This window comes from Arvicola amphibius, chromosome 2 (assembly GCF_903992535.2).
Source record: "Arvicola amphibius chromosome 2, mArvAmp1.2, whole genome shotgun sequence".
Classification (NCBI taxonomy): domain Eukaryota; kingdom Metazoa; phylum Chordata; class Mammalia; order Rodentia; family Cricetidae; genus Arvicola; species Arvicola amphibius.
Genome location: NC_052048.2, coordinates 51,029,269 through 51,046,192, shown reverse-complemented (window position 1 = coordinate 51,046,192; position 16,924 = coordinate 51,029,269). Strand labels below are relative to the sequence as shown.

The 16,924-nt window shown below is 44.7% G+C and overlaps 1 protein-coding gene across 1 annotated transcript in view; it reads right to left on the bottom strand.

Annotated features, from left to right (window-relative positions):
- The window catches only part of Tafa4 (TAFA chemokine like family member 4), a 153,805-nt gene extending 145,115 nt beyond the window's left edge, over positions 1 to 8,690 (bottom strand). The window contains exon 1 of the mRNA XM_038319287.1: positions 8,564 to 8,690. Within this exon, the coding sequence (XP_038175215.1) occupies positions 8,564 to 8,681 (118 nt within the window). The 5' untranslated portion in view covers positions 8,682 to 8,690. The remainder of the gene's footprint in view (positions 1 to 8,563) is intronic.
- Between the last annotated feature and the right edge of the window lie 8,234 nt (positions 8,691 to 16,924).

The following is a 16,924-nucleotide window of genomic DNA, read 5'->3' as shown; positions in this document are numbered from 1 at the left end:
CCTAAAAATACAATGCTAAGAATCAGTTCCTTAGCCAGACATGGTGGTGGCACTTCTAGTCCGAATAATCAGGAAGCAGAGGACATGGATCTCTGAGAGTTCAATACCAGTGTGGTCAACATAGCAAGCTCCAGGCCAGCCAAGGCTACTTAGTAAGACACTGTCTCAAAAAACAAACAAAAAACAACAACAATAACAAAAGAACCCAATTCATCAACTTGAATTATTTTCTATAGTCAGTTCTAGACACACCCTGTCATTGATTACTCAAGAGACAAGGGTCACAGGTTTACATGATAATTATTTGAATGTGTGGGATTTAAAATGCATTAGTAAAATTAATTACAGTGGTTTCTTTGTATTTTTTTTTAAAGTGGCCAGAAAACATTGTAGGGAGGGGGGTGCCGAGGTGCTATCAGCTATTCTAAGCCTCGCCTGCCCTCTAGTGTCAAAACTTCAGCAGTGCAGGGAAACCACTAAAACTGAAATAATAACAATCATAATGTGCAGCTTTTATCATTGGCAAAACAAACACGGTAGAGTAGAACCTCACCAAAGAACTCCCGTGTAATAGAAACACTATTCCCCACCCAATTAGCATCTTAGAAGAAACGGGATTTCCGAAAGAATGAGTAAGGGTAAATGAGCCAGTTAACGCGAGAGTGTCCTCAGAGTGACTGAAGCCCAGGGCACTGCCGTAACGGAACCAGTACTCTTCAAAGAATTTAAACGAAGTTAAAATAATGGTAAACAACATCACACTGTGTTTTGTGTTGGCATTTATAACAGAGAAAACAGCAGGAAACTGAAAATTCTCCACCTACATAAAGAACCCAGAGCCACCGAGAAGGAGACCCCATTGAAATAGAAGGTAGGGCTCAACCAAGTCGGCTTGTGTGCTCTGTGGGCTTCCTACATAATCTAACTAACCCCTCTTACCACCTTGTGAAGATCTGTTTTGGTCTCTTTCTCTATCTTCATCCTCCAGAAGACGGGTCTGCACCCCAAAGAGGTTTTGGGGTTCCCCTAAGATTTAAACAACTGAAAGAGATGCCTGCTGTCAGTCAGCAGGGCTCGCTCCCAGGTGGGAGCACATTGCAGACTTTCCCTGGCAATCAGCATCTTCCTGGCCCCTAGCTCAGAGAGGCACCCCAGTCTGCAACTAGCAACCAGTCACTCAAGGCTAGCCTGGGCCACTCTTCACCCCAACATAGCAACGCCTTTAATCCCCTCTTTCTACAGTTTGAGCAGCAACTTGGTGTTTCTACAAACAAAACACTATTTTCTTCATTCTCCTCAGCTTTCCCAAGGCACTGATAAGCAGGATGTTTTCCTTAGAGACCATAAAGCTTTGAACTCAGAAGACACCGATCCCATCTCCCTAGAGAGCCCACTGCTTCCGCTCATTTCTCGGGTGCACGACCTTTCAGAGTCTGTCATCTGCACACCTCTCACAGTGTCCACCTCCGATGTGTTTGCTCTGCTCTAGCCCTTCTGCTTGTTTGTCCTCAGTCCGGCAACCTGATATACGGTAGGCGTGACAACTGTCTCATGGTCTAGCTGATAAAACACGCTCAGAGGGGTTAAATGGCCTGGACATAGCCGCACAACCAAGATGGGACAGAACTCGAGCTATGTTGGACCCCAACCCCCCAGTACTTAAATTAACTTCCTGCGCTGCCTGATTGCTAGGACTGCTCCAGATTTTCTGGGTCTTTCTGTGAGGAGTATACTGAGTAGACTGCAGGAAGGCACCACAGCGTTCAATCAGAAGGCCCAACTCAGACACAGTATCTTCTGGGGAAACGGAACTATGAAAATGAGCAAAGAAACTCCTAGCGCCCAAATCTCCAGCATCAGATCCACCTGCATCAGAAATTTAAAGACATGTCTGTCTTTAAAGGGAAAAATCTACATTAAAATATTCGGATATCCCCAGAGACAAGTCCCACGGATTTAGAAAGCTTTGTGTCTCCATGTCACCATGGTTACAAAGGACAAAACTTTCAGAAAGGTCTTAAAAGAGTTAATCCCACCAACCTCTTGGCTTTCACCAGCTCCCAGCCTGCAGCCTTCCTGGGACGTTGTTTGCTGCCCTCTTGTGGAGAAAAGATGCTATTGGCTGAGAAAAAGCTCCACTATCGGATTAAAAAGTCACAAACAAGTCTGCCAAGCAAAAGCCCCCCCCCACACACACACACACAGAAACACATCCCCAAGGTGAATAAAACCAGCATGCACCACCAGCACAGTCACACAGGCAGCTCTGTGTCAGAAGTAACCTTCTTATGATTCTACAACACACTCCCCTCATTGGAGACTTAGGATGCTAATGAGACAAGAGATACACGGTGGTGTGTGTAGAATTACGTGGAACAAAATATACATGAAAAAGCTTGCACTACACAAATCAGTCAAGAAGTACCCCCCCCCCATATAAAAAGCCCAAGTAAGTTCTTTGTACAACGGGCCCTGGAAGGGGGGCAAAACTTTTTTAATGCCACCCACTTCCCTACCCTCAGGAGTGTAATATCTCATCATAAACTGCCTCTTCTTGTGCAGTTAAATCGCTGAGCAATTCCTGGCATCCCCATTACCAGCCAATATCCCTGGAATGCAGTCAGGAGGCTTTCTGGACCATCCTAGCCAGGTGCCTGTAGGTTACTCTGCAACTAGATCCTACTGTCACATGTCCTGGTGACAGGCTCCCAGGGGTGAGGATAGATGAGGTTCACAACATCGCGGCACACTGTGCTCACCTCTCCTGGACCCTCAGTTCCCCATCATCTGAGGACTGAACGGCAAGAAAATGCCACAAGGGCCTGGAGAGATGGCTCAGTGGTTAAGAGCACTGACTGCTCTTCCAGAGGACCCAGGTTTGAGTTCCAGAACCTACATGCACCTCACAACCATCTGTAACTCCAGTCCCAGAAGATTCTGGCTTCTGAGGGCAGTGCATGCATACATATGGTATGTTGACAGACATGCATGCAAAACACCCAAGCACATTAAATAAAAATAATAGAAATTTTAATAGCACAGGACCACTGTAGGGTAAGGGGTGCTTTCTTCTCCTGGTGGTCATTGGAGGGAAATGTATAAAATGGAACAGGAGTTGGAGTAGAAAGATCAAGGACGAGGACAATCCCAATGTTCTGGGACTGAGTCCTTGATTTTAATAAGTGCTTTCATGAGTCAACAAGAGAAAACAAGGGATAAAGCCAATAGAAAAATAGATACAAGATAAAAATAAACCTTTAACATCTTACATCTTGGTGTGGGTGTGTGGGTGTGGGTGTGTGTGTGTGTGTGTGAGAGAGAGAGAGAGAGAGACAGAGACAGAGACAGAGACAGAGACAGAGACAGAGACAGAGACACAGAGATATGCAAGCCAACAGACACCAAGTCCCATTACAGTACTGGAAAATTCAGGACAAAAGTACCCAGCATCATAGAGAGGACTGGGGAGAGCATCAGCTCTCACTCCTGGCACTGCCCCTGGAAGTGTGAATACATTGGAAGGTTCTGGAAGGCACTCTGGAACTCAGCAAAACTTATGTTCACCTCTTCTTCCTGGTCCTGCAGCTACATTACACTCCATTCCTCCCCACTTAAAGGCAGGTATGAGCCGGGCGGTGGTGGTGCACGCCTTTAATCCCAGCACTCGGGAGGCAGAGGCAGGCAGATCTCTGTGAGTTCGAGGCCAGCCTGGTCTACAAGAGCTAGTTCCAGGACAGGCTCTAAAAAAGCTACAGAGAAACCCTGTCTCAAAAAACCAAAAAAAGAAAAAAAGAAAAAAAAAAGGCAGGTATGGTCAGGTGTCTAAGCCCTAGCAAGAAAGTGAAGCCATGCCTGCCCCATTGCCACTTCCCAAGCCTGCCCTTCCTGGCCTCCCTTGTCTCCTCAGAAGCCATCTGTACCTAAGAGCAGAAGAGTTCCCACACACCATGGGCCCCCCAAAAACATTGTTAATGGAGGCAACCGGAATATTCACCTGCAGCTCATAAGCAAAAAGAATGACTTTTTTGTTTGATAAAACATTTGTTTTGTATATTTGTCCCAATGAACTAAATCTCATTAACACCTTCACATTGCTAACTTAGCCAATCCACTAGCACAATTTCTTCTCAGTCAGGAGGCGTGTCCTTGTGCAAATCTGATAGCAAACTCGCCCACACTGGGGCGACCCAGTAACTGAAGCTGTGCCTGAATGCTGGATGGACTTACAGTGCTCCACAGAGGAGTGGATGCCAGCAAACGCCCAGGTCAGAAGACCTCCAGACTATTGTGAAATGGATGAAAGCAGGTTACAAAATAGGGTGCATGGCAGTACACCCAAGTGTGCACACATGTTCTTATATGTGTACACAGATACAGCCAACAAAAAGGCCTCGTTCATACTTCCCTAAATGATTTGGGATTTCTACCACCGGCATAAAACTATACAGCAAGCCACATGGTGACAAATGAAAACAGCAGCCTATTCATAAACAGTTTAATGTTCACTATGTTACAGGAATGGGGGCACAGCTTCTGAGACCTTCAAAAGAGAAAGACTTAAGATGGGACTCAGGAGCCCTCACTCTGGGCAGATGCACGGCAGTGTGAAGGTCAAAGCGGGAATGTGGAAGTCTCCATGGCCCGTCGTGCAGCCTCTACAAAAGATGACTCTCCAGGTAGAACAAACCTCACCTGCAATTCAGAGTCCCTGTGAGGCAGAGATAAGCCCTGATTCCCTTGTGGTCATATATATATATATATATATATATATATATATATATATATATATATATATATGATAGGCATTAGAATTTCAGAGATCAACCATAGAGGACTTTCAACAGTCAGAGAACACCACAAGTGGGCATCTGTGCCGAGAAGCCGAAGGAACCCATCCATATAGAAATATGGCTGCTATTTCTTCAGAAGGCTTAACCAAGGCTTCATGCAGCTCCTTTACCATCGCTTCGGACAGTCCAACTTCTGCTAGAATGGAAGATGCCATCTGCCCTTCTTGGGAACAATTCTGCTCTTAATTTAGAGTTAACTATAGAGTTGTTTATTTCTTGACTTTGGAGTTATACATAAAATAAGGATTGTCACAGATAAAATGGGAAGTTTGGCTGCAGCCTATTGTCTTAGTTAGGGTTTCTGTTGCTGTGAACAGAAACTGTGACCACAGCAGCTCTTATAAAAAAAAAACATTGAATTGAGAAGGCAGCTTACAGTTTCAGAGGATCCATCTATTATCATCACGGCGGGGAGCATGGCAGTGTGCAGACAGACCAGCTGCTACATGTTGATCCACAGGCAACAGGAAGTAGACAGAGATACTGGACATGGCTTGAGCATGTATGAGACCTCAAAGCCCACCTCCACAGTGACACATTTCCTCCAACAAGGTCATACCTAATCCAACAAAGCCATACCTCTCAGTAATGCCATTCCCGATGAGGTTATAGGGGCCAATTACATGCAAACTACCATACCTATTTTCTTCAAGTGTGTTTGCATGCATGTGTGAGTGTGTTCATGCATGCATGCATGAATGTGTGGTGTATATACTTGTTTGTATGGGTGTGTATACATGCCCACTATAAGCCAGAGGTCAACATCATTTTTCTCAATTATTTTCCACCTTATTGTTTGAGACAGGGTCTCTCATCGAACCTGGAGCTTCCTGGTTCCAGAAGGCTGCCTGGCCAGCAAGGCCCCGGAATCTGCCTGTCTCTACCACTCTAGCACTGGGCTTACAGGAACGAACCACTGTCTGATGGAAGGTCCAATCTCAGGTTCTCTTGCTTGCATAGCAAACACTTCATCAACTGAGCCGCCTCCCCAGCCACCTTCCTTAAAGTTTTTATCTCTCCTCAACATCCCCCACCCCAGCCTGGTGCCTGGAAATCTGTTGATAATGAGCCCACTGCCATATTTTACCAAGCTCTATTCTAGAAAAGAGATGTGCGTTAAACAGATAAGATCAATGACTTCAAATTCTCTGGCCCCCTAAATGAACTCATCAAAAGACACAGAGCACAATACCACCTGTAGACACTCCACAACAGTCTAGTGGTATTGATTTTATGCTGATTCCTCAAAACTTCAATCATTATTTTTCTCATCTTCAAACTGTCACTTGAGGGGAGAAAATTGAGTTGTGAGAGATTTAAGAAATTATCGTGAGCCTAAAACTGTAGCAACCCTTAACATGTCAGAGTAAGGGAGAGGGGGAAAGCATGGTGTGATCTCTGTCTGGGCATGGACTATAGCATCATTCCAACTTCCCAGATATAGAAGTCTGTGGACAGGGGCATTAACACTTCCGATGTGTATATAATTTAAGGCTCACACTTTAGTTTCTCGGGGACAGGGGAGACACAAGGTCTGTCTGTATAGTGCCAGCTGACTTTGAACTCACAGTCTTCCTGCCCAGAGTCAAATACAATAGGAGTCCCAGCTACTCTGAAGGCTGAATCAAGATGACCATTTGAGCCTCAAATGTTTGGGGTAATATGGGCAATAGAGTGGCTTGGAAGTTTCCTCGCAAGCTATGTGTTCATTTATGTTTGCAACACTTAATTCCCACCTTGGTGGTGCTCTTTGGGAAATTTGTGGGACCACTAGAAGATGGGACCCAGCTAGGAAAAGTTGGTCACTTTAGGTAAGGGTGGGGGTTTACAACCCTTTCTTGGTTCCAGCCCTTCCTCTGTCTGCTTCCTGAGCCACTGAGATGTGAACAGTTGCCTCATGTTCCCACTTCATAGAGATGCCCGCTGCCAGCTTCCCCCACCTGATAAACTATATCTCCTCTATCCTCCATCATCCCTTAAGCTGTGTTTGTCCAATATTCTGTCACACCAATAAGAAAAAAACTTATATAGCAATAGAACACATTGCAAGATCCCTGCTCAAAACAAGTACTATCTCACATGCAGAAACCTACGCTTAAATATATATCCTCATATATCAATATAGATGCATGATACAAAAGAATTGTTTTTCCTGAGGCCATTTTTATCATCACTTGTGTTCCTAGGCTAAGTATATTCTACTCCTGAGCCAGAGTGGCTTGGAATAACCCCAAAGAAAGTGAGAAATAAGCATCCCCCTGTATCACAAAGGTTAAGTTGTGAGTCAGCTGGAGTCTTGGTTATTCTAACCTTATCAGACACGTGCTGTTTTATTTGTTCAGCCTGCAATTTCCAGAGTGTGATCTGGAAGCCAGGAGAGGCATTTGGATGATAAGTCGTATCCTGTGGTTTGTAAACAAAGATGAAAAGTGCTGGGGATACAGCTCAGTGGTAGAGTGCTTGGCGGTGATAGGTCCAGCCCCCAATACTAAAGAAGAAAATAGCAATATTGAGTATTTGACAGTATTGAGTATTTGACAATATTGCAGTTAGTCATACCCTCTGCCTGAGTGCAAATCTCACGTTACATATGACTCCAGTGACCACTTTCATCCATGTATGCTGTGGCCTCCAGTAACCTCACTATGGACTTTGCCAACATGCCTTCAGTCAGGAACCAAAATCTCTCGGCATCTTGGAACTCCAGATGGCACCGGAGGGGTTAAGTCATAGTGATTTGGGTCGTTTCCTGGGCCTACCGTGACACACAGCTTTGCATCATGGAAGGTGGAGATTAAAGGTTCCTTCATGATGGATAAGAGGCAGACAAAGGGACAGAATGGGAACTGTCGCCAGGGATGGTGGGGAGCTTAGGAGAATCAAGGGACAGTACTGGAGGAGGAAAGGCAAATGTCACGTTTTCTCTTGTATGCAGAATTGGACTTCCTAAGTACACCTGGAGTCCTGCAGAGATGCCCATGTGACGTGGAAGCAGGAGGGGCTATTTGCCGAAGAAGGGGGAGGGTGACGAGAGAAGCTGAAAGGGTCACAGAGGGTAGCTGAGAGCAACGCTTCACAAAACACAGCGCTACATAACCATGACAAGTACACCATGACGCCTGTTAGTTCACACAATGCTATAAAATTAACTTTAAACGGCAATACGCAGACATGAATTTCACTGGAAATTACCAGAACAGCTGTCTCTCCGGGTTTAGACACACTTCCCTTTACGGGCCATGAAAATGCGAGGTTACCCTGGCCGTTTTCTTTACTTTGACATTTCTTTTCTTCTCTCCTTCATTATTTTCTCATTCAACTTATTTTCTCTCAGGAGGATCTTGAGTTAGCTGAAAGGCCCTCTCAGGACAGCCCTGTGTCACCTGACCCTGACTTTCAGGCAGCTACAAGAGCCACACACACAGAGTGCTACACACTTCCTGACATTCAGAGAAAAAGCTCTACTGACACAAAAGCACACCCAGGGAAATCAAAGTTAAAACTCAAAGGAAAGCCCGGACAAGAGCTTGCGAAGACATCCAGAACAGACCCGCTCCAGCATAAGCCACTGGGCCCTCTCTGTCCATGGCTCTACCGTTATTTACACGCCAGTCAGGCTCTTGTCAAGCACCTGTGTCTAGGTGTAGACTCTGGCGTGTCAAAGCACTGTATTAATTGATCTCAGCAGTACATAATGAGCTCAAAGGGCTTACCTGCCTGTCCCCGGAGGTGCTGGCTCGAGGCGGACGTCAGCTTACAGCAGACCATTAGCACGCAGGCCAGAAGCAGCCAGTGTGACAGCGGCAGCATCCACTTAGCACAGACTCTCATCCTGGGGAGAAACAAGGCCCCAGTCGTGAGGGTGAGATAGGCCAAGCTCTTTGGGCGGCTCTGGGCAGGGAAACAGAGAGGAGCCGGTGAAGGGCCTGAACGTGTGACTCCATCCTCCCTTCCCCAAGGAGACTATAAACCTATCAAGCTTCAATTTGCACCAAGCACGGACTCTGCTTTCAACAAATGCCTTTCATAACTAAGAATCCTCTGAGTTAACACCATGCCTGGGTGAGAGTCTGCTTAGGAATCTCCAAGTAACAGCGAAAGTTGCCCTGATAAAACATGGGTCATATTCTATCATATCTCAAAACACAGAACAAAGTTAGAGCTATTTTCAAAGAGAGTACACAGGCTCTCTAGGTCTGAATAAACCCAAAAGAATGTCCATATGTGACCCAAGAACTTGGGGTCCTTAGTCTGTATATTAAGACCTTCTGCTCCAGATGAGATACACAGTTCATTACACAAATTATGGACTCAGGTGGGAAAACAGGCCAGTATAAAAAAAAAATCAGGTTTGGTAACTCACACCTTAATTTCAGGACTCGAGAGCATCACTGAGTTCAAAGTCATCATTGGCTATTTAATGAGTTCAAGCTAGGCTTAACTATGGAACAAATAGAAGTAAAAATAAATCACCATAAATCACCTTCATAAACATGGACAGTATCAAAAGAGTTCCCTAAGATAATTCCTCTCATGCTGGTTATATCCTCTATTCTAAAACAAAATGAGCAAACAAAAGGACCAGCAGGGGCTAAAAAGTTGGCTCAGTAGTGACGTCACTAGCTGTGCAAGATGAGGACCTGAACTGGTACCTTAGCACCCAAGAAAAAAGGCGGATATATCACATATACATTTGCAATCTTAATGTTGTGGGGGCAGAGCTTGTAGGCTCCCTGGGGCTCACTGGCTGCCAGCCTATGGTAGACAGCCAGTGTCTTCCCTTTGCTTGTATGCACACAGGCACACATATTTGCACATTCATGAGCACATGTACCACACACATGTACAGCACACCTACACATACACACACACATATACTCTCTCTCTTTCTCTTTTTCTCTCACTCCCAAGGATAAAGGACTATCAAAATGCTCTATTCTGACTTCCTACTTTATAACTTCCTAAATACTGTAAAGAAATTAAAGTTGATTCACTTTTTCAAAGTGACTTTTAAAATAACCTTTTAAAAAAGGTTATTTTTGTATGTATGTTTGTATGCATGTGCGTGCATGTGTCTGTGTGATAGAGAGAGAGAGAGAGAGGTGTGAGTACAGATGCCCTCAAACTGGAACTGCATGTAGTTGTGAGCTCCGATGCACGTACTAGAAACTGAACTCAGGTCCCATGCAAGATTAGATGATGTGGGATTCCTCTCTGTATGTTGTGAATATGTTTTACTACCATTGGTTAATAAAGAAGCTTCTTTGGCTTATGACAAGGCAGAATATAGCGAGGTGGAAAATCCATGCAGAAATAGAAGAAGAAAGAATGCAAAGTCAGAGAGACTTCACACAGCAGCCGAAAGAGAAAGATGCCAAAACATTACTAGTAAGGCACAGCCTTGTGGCAATACATAAATCAATAAAAATAGGTTAATTTAAGATGTAAGAGCTAGCTAGAAATATGCCTGAGCCATTGGTCAAACAACATTGTAATTAATATAGTTTCTGTATGGTTATTCAGGTCTGGGAAGCAGGGAAATGAAAGCGTAGTCTCTGTTTACAATTGGCCAATTCTCTTCTCTCTCCAGCCTCTCAGCTGATTTGTACATCAAAAGCCAAAACACCTGATATACACTCACTAATTTAGGCATGTGTCTCATAGTGTCTATTACCAAGGAAGCCTTCTTTATGCACAATCCTGCCTTAGAACTCTGCCAGTTGATTCCCAGATACCTGAAACAGTGCATGTTCCAGTCCCTCCCAAAATGCAGGGTAGCATTTGCCTGCAACCTGCACACCTGCTATATAATGTCACCCATCCTGTACAAGTGCACACCCTCTGTACAAGCATGCACCTCCTGTATAGCTGCATACACCCTGTATAAACTCACACCTCCTAGCCACATACTTTCGTACACGTGTACCCATCCTCTGTAACAAGCAGCACACCTCTTCTATAACCGCGCTCCCCCTATACAAGCACACACCTCCTGTAGACACACATATCTCCTGTATAACCTCCTCTGTGCTATTCCCCCTATAGCCTCACATCTCCTCTGTATCCTTACCTCCATGCACCAGCACGCCTCCCCTACAGGCTCACAGCTCTTGTGTAATCTCACAATGCCTCTAGTACCACATACCTCCTGTGTAGCCACAGACCTCCTCTTCAGCACAAACCCATACACCTCCTACATAATCCACTTCTGTATAACTGCAACCTTCTGCATAGATGTATACTTCCTGTCCACTTTAAAAAGCATCGCTAGATTACTTGTGATTCCCCGAATGATATCAAAGCTACAGCAATTGCTGCCTTTCTGCGATGTCTGAGAAATATTGAAAAGAAAAATGTCTGTATACATTGATACAGATAGAGTTTTTTACAGATATCTGTGATTGGCAGGTGATCAGTCTGAGAAGACAGCGTTCATGATAATAGTGGGACCTATGAAGATCATAGCCACTCTTGGGCAGAGGCAAAACCTGACAGGTGGGATTGGATCACCATTTGGGTAACATTCAGAGGGAGTCAAAGGAAAATCCCTCAAGGATGCCAGCTGCCAGCCAACCCAGAGATGTCTGCAAGAGCCACATCTCAGTCCCAGAAGCCCCAGCAAGCACTTCCAGGCAAAAGTTCTAGCCCAGCCTCTCCCTCAGACTTTCATATTTTGGTCAGATGTATCATTTAAGAATACCACATTGCTCGTGAATCTGCGACCAAGTCTGCCTTTGAAGCAGCCAGGCCAAGATGAGACTCTAAGATCATCCTTGAAGATGTCCAAGTTAACGGTGACACACAGCACTGACTTCTTGCCCTTTCAAACTGTTGCCAAGCCCCTAGGAGCTGCTAAGTGAGCTCATTTGTTCTGCAGTCATAGGGGACTAAACTCCACTCTGCCGATATGTTCAAGTGTTCTCTCTTTGAATCACTAATTGCTACCAATTAAAGAACAAGAAACTTGATCCTGGCTGCAATTGTTTTGTTTGTTTATATAATTTCTTTTTTTATTATTATTGAGACATTCTCACACATAGCCTGGGCTGGCCTTGAGTCCAAAGAGATCCACCTGTCTCTGCCTCTGCCTCATCTGCACTATCTTCTTTCTTATCTTTATTCTTAAGACAAATTGTCCACATATAAAATGTGCAGACTGAAGACCAGAATCCACTTCCTTGAAACATTCCTGCTGGAACTCTGAGGAACAGCTTTTCCCAGGGAATGGCAGATCCCTAGAGATGGGTCTCCATGCCCGCCACCTACACTGGCTAGTGCCTGAGGCCCTGCTAACCCAGCTTAGAGTCCTCTCGATTCTCAACCCTAGAATAAGAGGAAAATGCCTTTGAAACAATTAAATTAGTGGCAGTGGTGCAGTGAACAGTTGGAACTTAAACTGCTCTGTACAAGAGAGAATATTCCCTGAAAGTTAATCAAGGTGTTGCAATCGGTAGAGTCCTTGCCTAGCATACACAAAGCCCAGGGTTCAGTTTCCAGCACCATGTAAAACCAGGCATGATGATGCATCCCTGTTAGCCTAGCACCGGGGAAGTGAAGGCGCGAAGGTCTGAAGTCTTCTATCATCCTTAGCTAAAGAGTAAGTCCAAGGCCATCCTGGGTTACAAAAGACACCGTCTGGACAACAACAAGAAGATCAAATGTGAATCTTGTCATTCTCTTTGCTTCTCCTAAGGTATACACAGTTAATAAACCACAACATCTCAAATCAGCATGAGGTCCACACAGTGGTTTCTTTGAAACCTTTCAAGCTGCTCCAAGGCTTAGGCCCCCTTTAGGCATGTGTGCTGAGGCAGAGGACAGGGATGCTGTGATCTCATGCAGCCCCTCCAAAGCAGTGAGGGGCCAAGCTTCTCTCTATGATGAGAGTGAGTGCTGAGGACTTCTGAAGCAAATGACTAAACTTAGCAGCTGACAGTAAGTCAAAACTAGGAACTTGGTTCCCGGAAGTTGGGAGTCTGGCATGGGTCTTCTGGTCATTGCTGGAAGCCTGAGAACCTTAGAGTCCTGGGTTCAATTCCCCACCACCCCTGGACCAGGAAAGGAAGGGGGAAAACAAAAAGTTTAGCTAGGCATGTCCTCAGCTAGAGGCCCAACCAGAAAAACAGTCCTTGGAATACTGGAAAGCCTGTCCTTGACCTTTGTAATTGAGATCGCCATGTTATAGCACTGACCAGGAGCTTGCTCGGGCCCTAAATGTTTGACGGGTGGAGGCTACCAGCCCTGTCTCAGTTATAACTATTCTTCCAAAGAAATCACAGTCCCATTTTAGGGTTCACCTGAATAACTCAGTTAGGTGGAGGACAAGTGCATGATCAAACTCCAGGTCAATTATCTAAGATCTTAATTACATCTGCAAAACCCTTTGTCTTTGCCCTGTGCTTAGAACCTATTCAAAGAGGTGACCCCCTGGTAGCCATGGTACCTCCCACATTCAAGAGGGGGCTGTACCAACCTGGCTTCCCAAAGTATGGATGCTGGGTTGCCCTGATCTATGTGTAACTAGTCTCCTGTGTTCACCTCCCTCTGCCTCTCATTATCCTGAATGATTTCTATTTTCCTGTTGAATCCAAACAAGTCCCCCAAATGAGAAGACCCAAAAGAGACATTCCAAATCCTAGGCTGGGGTCCCTCGGCCAGATTCTTACAGGAACCTGTTCTAGATACCAGGTTCCTCTGCTCCTAAAACAAGTGTTTGCTAAACAACAGCTGTGAGTGCCAGGTATGGGCCACATGCCTCTCACCAGCACTGGGGAAGCAGAGGCAGGCAGTTAGTTCTCTGTGAGCTCAGGGCCAGCCTGGTCTACATAAAGAGAACCTCTTCCCATATCACCCCGCCACAAAGATGCTGTGAGTCCATAGAAAAATGCCAGGGCTGGATAGCAAAGTAGGCAGGAGAGATACTCAGACGCAATTCTGTGCCTCCTCTTCTCCCAGTGGAATGTGCCAGAGGATTTTACACATTAAAACGACTTCATTTCAAAGATAGTACTAAAATGAAAAGAATGACAGCTATCCTTTTTTTCTTTCAAGACAGGGTTTCTCTGTGTAATAGTCCTGACTGTCCGGGAACTTGTTCTGTAGACCATGCTGGCCTCAAACTCAGAGACTGATCCTCGAGCCTCTGCTTCCTTATTGCTAACATTAAAGGTGTACATCACCACCACCACCCAGCTTGACAATTATCCAAATTTCTAAATGTATTTTTAAAGGCTTTCAGAAAACTTCATCAACTCTCGGCTACTTGGTGGCTACTAAAAGCAATTTAACTATTTTACCTTAGAGAGTTCACAAGGTATAGTTCCAGTCAAACACAGTTACTCCAGAATGTTCTGCAGAGTGGCTGCAAATCCTTCATAGCTGAGACCAACCATATTGGCAGCTCCAAAAAACTGCTTCAGCTTAGAAAACCTGTCTTTAAAAGACACAGAAAGAAGAAAAACAGGGATCAATTAGCATTTAATGTGTCTAGGAATAAAATAGCACTTTTGACCATGACGTCTGCAGCAGGCACATGAATGAACAAACTCTTCCTAATTGGTAATGTTAGCCAAGGGGCATTCAGGACTCAATGCTAGTTCACACACTAAAGGCAATTTTATGTTTGTTTTTGTAAGTAAGTAAGTAAGTAAGTGTATTGGTATTTCTGTAGATATGTAAGCAGTTAGGTGTGTGCATGCATGTGTGTGCACACATGTAAGCTGGTATGTGTGCATGTGTACATGCATATAAATAGGCATGAATGCATGTAATCAGTCATGCATGCATTTGCATGCACGTGTGTAGTAGGTGTATAGGAATGTATGTATAACCATGTGGATGTGTAGACAGAAGTTTCTGTCCCTCCTGCTCCCGAAGCCATTTACAAAATAACCACTCTGAGGCTTAATACTGTTTAGCTCATTATTAACTAGCTCTTACAACTTAAATTAACCCATAATTCTTATCTATGCTTAGCTGCATTGCTTGGTACTTTTCTCAGTGCAGCATTCTCATATTGCTTCCTCTGTGTCTGGGTGGCGACTGCAGACTGAACCTTTCCTCTTTCTAGAATTCTCCTAGTCTGGTTTCCATGCCTATAGTTCTGCCTGGCTACTGGCCAATCAGCATTTTATTAAACCAATATGAGTAGCAAATCTTTACAGGGTACAAGAGCATTGTTCCACAGCATTTCCCCTTTCTTTTCTTTTTAAAACAAGAACTCTGAATCTCATCTCCTTTGTTTAGCTTTTTTCCTGACCATTGTCCATAACAACTTGTAACCAACACTCTAAACAAAGACAAATATCCAAAATCCATTTTTTTAAATGTGGGAGTAGTTTTCTAGATACCAAGCCTTGTGGGAGCTGCACACAAGTGGGGCTGGAGGCAAGCTGCAGGACCGCCAGAACCACAGGAAGCTACGTGGCACCTTGGGAAGCCTTGTGGATGCTTCATGGGGTGGCAGCAAGGATGGGCACAGCAGGAGAGGAAGCTAAGCTGAACTGGATGGCTGCTGGGGGCACTAGCACTTCTCCCAAACCGAGGTGGCTAGGTTTGGGTTCCAATTCCCAATCCCAGCTCTGGCTTGGGCTGGTGTCTAAAAAGCCTCAGGCAAATAGCTTCTTTGTAAATTCATGTTTCATTTGGGTGCAAAGGAAGCATGATTAATATAATCTCAGGGACAGATATTGGGATTCAACCTGAAGATTGAAAAAGCAAAACAACCAGCCACTGGCTCTAACCTTACCTCAGTCTGAAATGGCGATCCTGCCTTTAGGAATCTCAGAATAAGACTGAGACTGAGAGCTGTCTCCTCCCATTTTATAATCCTCTCTAGTTCTGGGATTGAAGGCATGCACCACTGGGATTAAAGGCATCCACCACCTGGTTTCTAAGGTAACTAGTATGGCTACTGGGATTAAAGTTGTGTGTTACAACTGCCTCGTCTGTAAGGCTGACTAGTGTGGCTGTTTTGCTTTTCTGATCTTCAAACAAGCTTTATTTATTAAAATACAAATGAAATACCACTACATGGATGTGCAGGACAACCTCTCAGGTGTTGTTCCTTGGATGTCATATTTTTTTGTTGTTGTTGTTTTTTAGACAAGGTCTCTCACTGGCCTGGAAGCCCCTGAGTAGATAAGACTGGCTGGCCAGAAAACCCCAAGAATACATCTCTCTCCACCTCCCCAAAGCTAGGATTACAAGCACCATGTTACCACATGAAGCTTTTTATTGGTGGGGTGGGGGGAATGAGACAGGGTTTCTCTGTGTAGCCTTAGCTGTACTGAAATTTGCTCTCTAGACCAGGCTGTCCTCGAACTCACAGAGATCCACCTGCCTTTGCCTCCTGAGTGCAGGGATTAAAGGTGTGTGCCACCATCACCCAGAAAATCTTTTTTATTTTTGCAGAATGGGTTCCAGGGATCTATTTCAAGTCCTTCTAGGTCAGTTGTGCAATCCCCCTAGCCCTACACAATACAGATTTAAAACAGAAATTGTTTTCAGCAGACAGCCATTCAGTGTTTGACAGAGGGACCCAAATAATTTAAGATGCATGGTTTCACAGTCCTCTTCCCACTCACTGTGGAACGGAAAGGAAACTTGAGGCAAGCAGTCCTGAAGAGTATACAGTCTGCTAAAGCTCACGGAACATGTCAGTCTGTCTAAAGATCCGAATCCCTAGGTCCAGGTGACTGACACCTGGGATGACACTAGACTATCTTCAAGGCTCCTTTTTGAAAAAATGGGAGACACACAGCAAAGGTCTTTTTAAGATAACTTGTTGCACCAAATTATAAAGAATTCAACTAAGTCCATAGTTGGCACTCAAATGCACCAGAGCTTTTCCAACCAATGAAACAGAGAGAGAGAGAGAGAGAGAGAGAGAGAGAGAGAGAGAGAGAGAGAGAGAGAGAGAGCGCTGAATGATCTAAGCACCAGAAAAAGCCCAATGGTCAGTGCTTTGCGAGCATGCACGAAGCCCTGGGTTTAGTCTCCAGCACTACATAAAATAAAAAGCACAACCCTACCCAAAGCATCTGAAAAACAAAATAGACCCTAGAATGCACCGC